This window comes from Poecilia latipinna, unplaced genomic scaffold (genome assembly GCF_001443285.1).
Source record: "Poecilia latipinna isolate Pla-1442-1.1 unplaced genomic scaffold, P_latipinna-1.0 Scaffold225, whole genome shotgun sequence".
In the NCBI taxonomy this organism is placed as follows: domain Eukaryota; kingdom Metazoa; phylum Chordata; class Actinopteri; order Cyprinodontiformes; family Poeciliidae; genus Poecilia; species Poecilia latipinna.
The window spans coordinates 189,764-201,051 of record NW_015112841.1 but is presented as its reverse complement, the minus strand read 5'-3'; the positions used below and the strand labels follow the sequence as shown (position 1 = coordinate 201,051).

General features: G+C 38.3%; 1 protein-coding gene across 1 annotated transcript in view; it reads right to left on the bottom strand.

The window, feature by feature from the left end:
• Nucleotides 1-7,477, bottom strand: part of ammecr1 (AMMECR nuclear protein 1) — a 42,215-nt gene extending 34,738 nt beyond the window's left edge. The window contains exons 1-2 of the mRNA XM_015031972.1: nt 5,991-7,477; nt 1,211-1,321 (exon numbers count right to left, since the gene is read on the bottom strand). Of these exons, the coding sequence (XP_014887458.1) occupies nt 1,211-1,321; nt 5,991-6,451 (572 nt within the window). The 5' untranslated portion in view covers nt 6,452-7,477. The remainder of the gene's footprint in view (nt 1-1,210; nt 1,322-5,990) is intronic.
• Nucleotides 7,478-11,288: the final 3,811 nt, after the last annotated feature.

The following is an 11,288-nucleotide window of genomic DNA, read 5'->3' as shown; positions in this document are numbered from 1 at the left end:
ACGCAGATTAATAATCATAAGATCTCGCTGTGAAATTAGACTGAGAATGAAAATCATTTAATGCTGTACGGGCTGCATTAAATTAAAGGCACCAGTGAGGTGATTCGATGTTTTTATGACAGAGAGACTTAATCCAGCGGAGATCAGGGCTCAGAGGGGCCCCACGCCATCTGGCTCTGGATCTATGCTACTGAAATTCTCAACTGCATGTTTGGTGCTGCAGAAAGACAATCTCAACACTAGGGAGATGTCAGCATGCAGGACGGTTTTATTTCCTATTGTCTTTACAACAACAGGAACTTTTCTTTTGTTGCCTTTTATCTAGTTCAGGGGTCTGCAACATGCGGCTACGGAACCACAAGTGGCTTCTTGGACTTTACACAATGCCTCTTGATAACTTTGACTAAAAGTGATAAACTCATCAATGTTTTAAATGTAGATACAACAAATTTCAGTTTTAGCTTTTTTTTTTTTGCCGTTTCAAGTACTTTTTGCATTAAATTTCCACCGTAACAAATATTTTTTTTGTAAATCCTTTTTTTTTTTCGGCAAACATCCCATACAAGGAAACATAGCCATCTTCTTTTAAAACTCACATTTCTGAAGTGGGCCTTTACCAAAAATTATAAATTGTTTTTATTCAACAGATCATGTCAAATGTTTGGCAAACCACTGATCTAGTTGAATGAATACATTTAAACTGAATATTGTACAGTAGAGGGCGCCACAAAAATTTACACTAAGAAAGTCGATTTGTTGCCGACATATTTTACTAGCGTAAAGAAACACAGGCTGAAGCACAAACTCAAGGTTTCCCCCAGAAAACTTGCTAGCCCTGGGTTTGGGCGCTAAGGCAGTCATTCATCCATCGTCTTTTTGAGTTAAAAAATGTTTAAAAGTTGACAGGAAATTTAAAAATATCACTTGATAATCATGTTATTGAAAGATTAACACCTGAACACCAATGATAAAGTCTTAAAATATGCAAACATTTTAAAAAGACTTAAATAAATAAGCAATGCTTAGCCTGATGAGGGCACAAATAAATCCTGGTGGCCCGCCAGGCTTATAATATACTGAGGAGATCCCTGACAAACTGAATTACTACTACAGGTGGGTTTCTACAACCACAGATATCAATGTGACCATTAAAAACAGCCCAATTTATAATCAATCTTATAGATAATGCATTTCGATCGCGGTTGCTTACCTAGTAAGGGTGTACTCCCTGAGTCCTGAGTGCAGATTCATGGCAGAAAATGTACCTATACAACCCCTCAACCGTTTGTCTCTGCCTATTTTCCATGTGACAAACAGCGGGCTGAAAGACAAAAAGAAAAAAAAAGAAAAAATATCAGAGTGATCCATTTAATTTACAGAGTCTAAACGATGTTAACACACACTCCAGTAGTACGTCAGCACCTGCTGCTTTCTTTATTAAATACGACAGAATCTTTACTCACATGAGATGGAACTAGCTCTAACGTCTTTCATCATGATGGATCATTTTCCATCAAAGTCTTTCCTTCATTGCTTTGGGCCGCCTGCTTAACCAACTCTCTTTGTCTGACTCCAATTTTCCCCCCCCCCCCTCTCTCTTTCATGCTGTAACTGAGATTTTTCCAGCTTTTATGATGAGATAACTTCTGATTGAGGAGAACCCAACTGAAGCCCCTGCAGTGGCTCTACATTTATAGCTAATTAATCACCGTCTGATGTCTAAACAAAGCCATGAATGACAATGAAGAGCCCAATGCAGCAAAATACCGCTTCTGAGCAGAGAACATCAAGACACTGGCAAAAAGGAAAAAAGTTTCATGTCAGTGGTGTTAGAGGAGGAATTATGCAAAGTACAACATGAGCATGGAACAACGAAAACAAAAATAAATAAAAAAAAGATTTAAATTTTATTATGTCACCAGAATACATTTTAGAGCGATTTCTCTTTCTGTGTGATAGCAATTTCAAGAATGAAAAGGCTGCGCACTGCCAGTCAGGCGGCTGAGAGAAAGCTACCAAACGTTTTACGCTTTTACAAAAGAGACGAGTTTTGTTTTGGGAATATTTCAGTCAATAAAACAAGGTGGAGCAAAAACTTAATATCACATTATAATTAAATAAAATTGTGTTAAAACTAGAAAAGCGCACCAAAAACATTTACATAAAAATCACCCAGTAAATGTAAGCTGCATTTCAGCTTCACTGTTTATCAAAAACTGATAAATATTCAAGAAAACATTGTTGCAGCTGCTGATGTTCTAAAACTTGTTAAAATCTCATTCCAGTCCATGCCTACACATGACACACCTTTTTTCCCCATCATTTGGAAGAGTTCAATTTTGAATATATTTTTATTTTAGAATAATAAATCTGTCATTCATTTGAAGATTTAAAAAAAATATATATATGTATATATATATATATATATACACACACACACAATTAAACCTATTTGCTCCCAAGTTTGTAGTACTGATAAGTCATTTACAATTGTGCTTCTTAATATTAAACTGTCAAGAGTTACTTAAAAAAAAAAACTGATCTACTTTCTTTTTAAAAATATTCCTAAGCAACAACTAGTTCACATTAAAAACACTGGAAACATTTAGTGACAAGGAAACATTAACCAGGTACTTTTATATTAGAATTTCATTACACATTTGTTTCTACGTTATCTTGGAAAATCTGCTCTGCTTCCCACAAGATGCATGTGACATGCCACTCTGTCTTACATCACTGCAGTGGCTTTATGGAGATATACATGCCTACAACACATGTGATGAAGGTCACCAACTGTTTAACAACAATGTTTGTCTTTTGCTTAGTTTTTTTTAGCTCAAACTGTGGATAAATCAATTTAATAATGATTGCATTGTCAATTTCCCTTTTTTGTTATTGCTATGCGTAAAAAAAAAGCTAAATAAGAAAAATAAACTATTCTAGGGACGTTTCCACGTGAAAATTTCAAAACAGGAAATTCTTCTCTGCTTTAATCACTAAAAACATGACAGAACTGTAACGATGTGAGACTCTTATCTTTTTTATTTTTTATTTTTTTCTCAAAAACACCAGAGAGCATTATGCCTATGACCAAAGTTGGAGTTGGTCAGAGCATTTCAATAATTCAGCTTGACAAGCTACCACCCCCCGAGTGAAGGACATGTCGAGGACACCGCACAGCGTACTCACGAGTTCCTCCAACCGGATGGAGCTTACACACACACACATCCAGCAGGAATTAGCTTGTTATGCATCCGTTGACGGATCTTTTTGGTCCGGGGCGATACTGTGACGGTTGGGTAACGTGACCGGCTCTCAGTCACCCAACACTGTTCCCCTCCGCGCTTCCACCCCAACCACAAAACGCTCCTAATGCTAAATTACTCCCAAGACTTTATGAGCTTGTGGAAAATTCCTGTTAACACTTCGGATCCGACTTTTTCTGCCTCTCGCGCGGATTATGTTACCCGTCCGGGAGGGCTTCGAGTTCAGCGAGGAGACGGGACGTTTTTCCTTCTCCGGAGAAGGCTGGGTTTCAAGATGTGCTTTCAAAGCTCGTCGAGTCCAAATGGGAGAAAGTCTCTTTAGAGAAAAAGATTTGTTTGAAAAAGAAAATGGAGAAATTAAAGACCAGGCTGAAACCCAAGATTCTGTTCTTCAACTTAATATTTAAAGCAGCATATTTTAGCCAAACTAAATGTTGCACTAAAAGACAAAAAGAATACTTTGAAGGTTTGTAGAGATCTGCATGGATGTTGTGTTGCTACACATTTAGAAAGGTGCTCAAATTGTTTTAATCTAAATTAACTTTTTTTGCATTCTGGTGACTAATATTGGATAACAAGATGCAAAAGATTTGTGTAGTCGTCAAATATCTCAACATTTTTAAATTAAAAGAAAATTCTCTTTCCAAAGTGCGGAATCTGAAGACCGTGTCAGTTTTCACCCAAGTGTAGTACATCTCACATTGTTACATTAATAAATGAGGTATGCAAAGCACTTCAGGTAAAACAGTCCTTCACAGAAGAATGTGTCCACTCACATTTCTTTTCCCTTGCAGTCGCACACCGTTACACTGACAGGGTGAATTCTTCCAATGCCATGCATGCTACTGTTCAAAAACTGGGAAAGCTGAAGAATGTAAAACTTTTTACATGCCAATCTTTTACTCCATACCTTGCTTTATTTGATGACGATTTTAATGGAATCATGTCGGTTTTTGTAAGACTGAATAAAGAATGTCAGGAGCTTTATGAAAACACCTTACTAAAAGGATTCTTTTTTTTTTCTTTCTGTCAAAGACTCAAAGTTGTCACGAATTACAGCATTCCAGTAATCTCACATTTATCATATAGTGAATAAAATACACGCTCTTTTATAGTGACACTTTATTAGGCAAACATTGGCAAATTATGGTTCCGGAATATCCCCACTGAGGGACAATAAAGGACATTTTTATTGTATTCTAGCTTGCTAAAAGAATAGAAGAGCATAAAATAATATTTTTAAAAAACGTGTTCACTTTGAAATGGTTCTTGTTGAACTTAAAATATGACAAAAGTGCCAAGAGGTACAAAAGAGTATTGCTCAAAATACATAGTTTATTCTGTACCAGTCTTACACTAAAGCTAATTTTTTAATTTCAAGTTTGTTTTGACTCTCCATCCGCCATTACTCAAAAAAACTGCCACTGTTCCATGTCTGTATCAACAAACATTACGACACATTGAGTATGTTCTTTTGAAGAAGTTGCCAAATGAATGAACTTTTTCCTACATATTCTGGAAAAAAATGAGCTCTGGTTTCGAAATACTTCAAAAAATGTAAGACACCCGTTTAGGTCACATGGTGTCATATTACCATGTTAGATTGGGGACAAAATGTTTCTACAGAGGCCTCAACATGAAACCTACTGAAAAAAAAAAAAAAAAACAGCTATACATTTACAAATCTTATAATTATTTTTATCATACTAAAATATCTTTTGTCGATCCCTCAGATCGTGATATTGAACAGGCTTGTTGTTTTCCTTTGATTATCTACTAATGGCGTTAGTCCGTCTTTAATGCCGGTTATATTAAGTATAGCTTAGAACTGCTAAGTACTTAGCAAGTAGCATATTTTCTTTGTTGTTTGCGAAAAGCTTATTTCTTCCCTACTTCGATAGGAAACGACTTAACACAAAGCAAAACCTGTAAAATAAAATACAATAAACTGCCAACCATTAACTTGTCAATATTTGAGGGAGACCGCAAAAAATAAAATTGCTAATGAGACGCTATCTGCTCATTGGTACTATGCTGGTAAGCTAATGTAGCTTAAGGCTAACAAGGCTAAGCTCAGTATATGCCACCAAGAATTTACTTGAGATAAATGTATAGACCACAACTACTTAAGTTAAACATTGGGCTCTTTTAAATACATTTTATTCAATGTTCGGCAATAAATTATCCAACCTAAAGTTGCTGAACAGAAAAAATAAACGCTCCATCCTTTTATCTTCTAGATGCTAATAATGGCTAACCGATAAAAGCTAGCGCTAGTAGAGAAGAAGACTAGCTACAACCTTTTGAGTTAGATTAGAAGTACTGTGAAATATTTATTCTTGACAAATACTCATGGAAAGTGTAAAATTGACATGGTGCCTCAAACAGTCATTAACATTCAATATATTTTATTCAAAAATTCAGCAAAGAGGAGCATGTTTGGCGTGCGGTTTGAGTAGCTAGAAGGCCCGAGCAGCCTCTATCGCAAGGCCCTACTTAAAACTTGCTCAGTTGAGATACAATCGGGAGGAGCTTTATGAATTAAACTCAACCGAATTTAAGCTCTGCTTTCACGTGACAATTCGAATTCTATATAATAGACAAAAAAATTCCAAACGTGGACGTAGAAGGTTTTCATAGACAAGTCCCTATTGTGAGAATTCAACTGTAAGAGCTGAAATGGAACAACAACAAAAAAAAACAACAAAAGACATAAATACTCACTAGGGATCGTTTGTAAACCTGGGTGTTCTCGGAGGTTGGTATCCGTACAGATGGCAATAAAGCACGTCAAAGCAGAAGCAGCACATCTCTGCTGAGACGACCATTTTTCTGCCGCCACTTCCCGAACCTGGTCCTGGGCTGAGGTTCGGGGAGAGGCCGGATGTTGAGTAGCCGGCCGGGGCAGGGGACAGAGCGTTTGTGCCGCCGCTGCTACCGCTAACGCTACCTCCGGGTCCCCCCAGGCCGTTGGCTCTGCTCACGTTCGCCGTTGCTGCAACCGTCGCGGAGGAGCCAATCCCCAACTCCGAGCCACAATGTCCGGTTCCTGCCACCCCGCTTCCCGCCCCCACCCCGCCGGGACCCCCCGACCCGGGAGATCCCGACAGTTTCTGCTTCTTCACCCCGCAGCACCCGGCCGCCATCTTGGAACAATCTGCACCGACACACCGCTTCCGACCCATAACCGTCACCGCGGGAAGGGTGGGGGGGAACGCCGACCAGACGTAGAAATCCCACTGCGTTGAGACGTACGACGGACAATACTCCACTTTCACTCTTTTATTTTTTTTAGTCTGGCAAAGAAATAACCAATGTGGCGAGAAGACTGCAATGTCACTCTAGCGTTGCCTTTAAAAATGCGTGACTCGGCTACGCAAAATTCATAGCTGGACAGCCGTTTATTCCTTGAGTAGTCAGCCAGTCAGGGTTTGGACTGTGGTGTTCCAGTGGATCACCACCCCAAGTCCGAGCCAAATATACACCCCTCCTTGCTAATACGACACCGCCCAAAGCGACCTCACTCAGTTCCCCCTTAAAACACACAAGTTCAAGGAGTACACCGTCCGATCAGGCCGCAGATGACAGCAGTCAGGCGGTCCAGATGTGTAGCCGACAGCCAGTGCGCTGTAGTCCTGCAGCACACCTCTCCAACTGGAAGCCGGGGGCTCGAGTACGCAGGACCCATAAGCTTCAGCACAAACTGCGCACTTTTCCTCGGACAGCGTAGCTTCTCATTGCACCAGCTTGTTTGCTACTGCCTCATGAACTTCTAATTATACAACAGGCCCAGAATAATGGAAACCCAAACGCCGGGGAAACGCAGAGTAAAATGGCAACTGACAATGCGGGGTTGGCATGGCACAACGAATCGCGTCAGCGCCGAACAAGTCATTTCAGTACCGTTAGCCCACAGTTTGCACCTGCATCATGACTGCTTCTCGGACCGGGTTGTAAATCTAAATAACACCCCGCGTCAAACGGACAGCTGAAAGTTTTCAGCATATGTTTGTTGGGAGGCTGTCATCCGGACAGAAGAGCCTTCTAGTCCGCGGACCGTGAGAATTCCGCCGGGTCTGGCAACCCTCCCTCCGCATCCGCCTGTCAGCTGCTACAGTTCTGTGCTGATCGGGTAAAAAGCCTTGCGATCAGTCAGTGGGCACGGGCATCGGTGTCGTCGGCACGCCGGAACCGGATTCAGAAAACGATCTGCGCCCAGTCGCTGCTCATACTGCGTAGCTTTTTAGAGGGGGGGGGGATATTGAATTTGCAATTCAGAAGAAATATTCGTTGCTGTGGAAGCATGCGCGATCATGACGTGTGCGTGCGCGTGCACGAATAAAAGCAGTTGCCCCGAAGTTGTAAAAGGCACAGGAGGACTACAGTGAATTTGCTCTTCCCGTCAAATCTGGGATTGTCTTGTCAAAAATCTTGTCGTGAGCATTTTGTGTTCAAGCCTTTAACACTCGGGATAGCAGGAGATATAGAAATGAAGATTTATATATATTTTCTTCTTATTCGTCGTATTCATTTAGGAACCTTCAAAAAGCAGTCATACCCCAAAGGCTATGACAACATGACCCAATGTCCGAATCGAACTCTTGTTGGAAATCTGACAAGACTTTATAGTGACGCAAAAGTGGTAGATAACAAAGAATTTGCAGCTTTAACTCCGCGGAGAGATACTTCTGCAAATTACTTATTTACAAACGCATCCCATCCTTTTTAGACTTTTTGTTTGGGGAAAAAAAACTGCGTCATTAAGCACTACTGGTTAACTTAAAGTCTGAATATATATTAAGGTTTCTGGTTGTGACATAGCTCCACTTGAGTTTAGCTTTAAGACAGTGTTTACAGGAACAGTATGGGAAATTCTTCTTCTTCTTAATAATAATAATAATAATAATAACAATAATAATAATAATAAATAAATAAAATTAGCACCGATGAAGTTTGAAGTTTGCATATGGTACCCTATAATCCTCTTGAATAAACAGTCTGCATCCATCCAGCTAAGTTTTATTGCACATTTAGTTTTATCATAGCCTTTCTTAAGTTCCAAATAACCAAGTATTGTTTGTTTCTTTAACGCTCATGACATTAATAGTGACATATGTGGAGCAGCATTTATATGAAAGCTGCAAGTCAGAAAGAATTACGCAAGAAATTGCATAATTCTTTCTAAAGTTAACAGATAAAAGAAAGGACAAAATCTCTTGTTTTCGCTTCTTAAACATTCATTTTGAATTTGGGTTTTACTCACCGTTGCTTATAATAAACTGCATTAACTCAGCATAGCATAAAGTTGGTGTGTACACACGACTTAGTGCTGCAGAGCAGAGTGTATTCTCTATAAAATCCTCTTCATGCAACCAGTGGACTGCAGACATGCATGATGTCATGGTAATGCAATCCGCCGCATCCCGATTAGCTCTTGAAGCTACAACAGGAAGAGGGTGAAGCAGGCCGAATTTCCTCCCCTCACATCTGTCGAAGTTCAGCCGCAAGTAACAAGCCAAAGATGTGGTTGAGATGAAAGTAATCGTCACTGCCATTGTAGTTTTATTGATGCGATTGATGTAATAATAATGTAGTAAAAAAAAATAAATATAAAAAAAACACACATGGAGTGATCAAAGGTTTCTCACCATCTGATATTCCCAGCATGGGACAGTCTGGTGTGTTATTGTTAGGTCTTGCTGATAAAGCGTGCATGATTCATTAGCAAAAATTTTTAGATAGTAAGAGAAGGCCAGACTGCAGCTTTCTCATTATTTTCAATCTAGCATTTCACAGAAACTATCGAAGGAATACGAACGTTGTTGGATGGCTGCAGCTGCTGTGAATTATTTTGTGCTTTTGCTACTTGACTGCAGTAATTTCTGATTCTGCATTTGACTGTTTTTGCTCTTAAAGGAAATTTTCTAAGCAAAAACTACTTGAGGACTTCCCCAAGGTTCAATACTTGTGTCTCTACAATTGCTAAAGAGTCAGTCAGTTAATAAAATTTTTGCCTCTGGTTTGTACTTATATTAGTACTTATTTATATTTATCTTCTCATGCATCTTCTTTTATTCCTGTTTTTTATTATTAATACACGTTTTTTTTAATAACTTGTGATTTAGATTTTTGCAATTATTGTAGTTAAAACAATCTTTTGTGACAATATCTCTGAATAGTTCTTTTAAATAACTTAATAATTTGTCATGAATATAATTCAAATTAACTGAGAGTTAAGTAAAGCATGACTGCTGCAATTTTTTTGCAATGTACATTGCAGGTGACAGTATTTATGGGAATTTTGGCTGTTTGTTGGGTATTTTTTCTTTCTCCTTGTCTTTTTCCTTATTGGAATTGTAATTTTTTTTTCTTTTTTGCATATAATGTAAAAACTCTAATAATTATATTAAACACTAAAACATGGCTGTTGCATACCCACCTCATTTCTAGAAGCCCCAAATTTGGGGACAGTAGCTTTCAAATGCTCGTCAGGTATTTAGACCTAAGTGGGCTAATAAAATAATGAAGTGGTAATTGAGTAGAAAAGAAAACATTCTTTAGTTGGAAAATTGAAGTGTGACAGCAGGAAGCTAAAGGTAAATGGAAGCATGCATATTCAAACTAAGATTAAAAAAAAAAAAACAGGAAAAATAAGAATAAGACACTGTACAGTAAGGACAACACAGCAGCTTCATGAATCTGTGGGAGATATTTACTAAGAGTCATGACAAAAATTCTAGAAAGCACATCGACTAAATTTAAAAATTTGCATGTGTGGATTTTCTCCAACAATCCCAAAATATGCATGTGTGTCTCTGTGTTGCCATGTGATGGACTCCGCATTTTGCCCACTAGCTACTGAAGATGGACACTCCACAAATGTTGGTGCGTTTCACAACATGCTCATTTGTCCTGCAAATTGTGCACTGACAGAATGAGATTTGTCTGCACAAAAATATTTTTCTTTTGTGCAATTGTGAAAATGCATCGTTTTACAAAAATCGTTAATTCAAAATAGATGTAGAAAAATGCAACGTGATTTCATGCAATGACTTCTGCTGATGTCCAGTCAGCCCAGCTGTCTCTCTCTCTCTCTTTCTGCATACACCTTGTCATCAGCTCAGCTGTTTTACCCTTTGGCTCCAACTGTAGTGACCTTTCTTTTCCACCCAGGACGGGAGTAACTGCTGATTTTCCACTGCAGACGAAGAACTCCTCCCATCAACAGGGAAGTCATAACGCTCACTAGGATTTCTTTTTGTCCCTCTTTTTCTGTTTCTTTTTAATATCCTGGGCATTTCATCTTTTAAATGGACAGGGTCTGTCTGACAGTCACAGAGTCACATGGTGCCTCGTGAGAGCTTATCTTTGATGGCCGCCGCATTCAGGCTTAAACTGTTGCCATTTTCTTGTCAGTTTGCAATAAAGTAACTGGGAGTTCGGACTGATTTGCAGTATTTTTCATGTCCGGCAGTGAAGAGAAAAATCAGAGCTTCGACCGAGTCTTAAAAAGTCTGGAAAGGAAGAAAATTATATTTTATAATTTTCAAAGTTTGAATAAGTATGGAAATTTTAAAAAGCAATGTAAAAATGTTGCATTTCCAGATTGCATTCTTAATTAACTTAATTGATTAAAATTTGAATTAATCTAAAAGGTTATTTTTTAAATATTCTTTTATATTTACATCTTATTTACCATAATCACATCATGTAGGTTTGTATAAAACTACAAACTTTGAACTTTTTCAACTTCTGAGAGAAAATTAATTACATAATTGAAACCAGATATTTGAACAGATGAAGCAGGGCCAGATGATTTTGTTATATATGCTTATGTATTAATTTCTACTTTGACGACTGAATAAAATGTTAGATTTTGTTAACACTGTTATAGTCTATTCAAACAGCGTGCAATGTTGTGATGGTACACCATAACTAGTAAAAAAAAAGACAAAAAAATAAAAGTAAAATTGTATAATCGAAGCGTTGTACTGCATTTTTCGTCTTTGCCCTGTAGAGGTC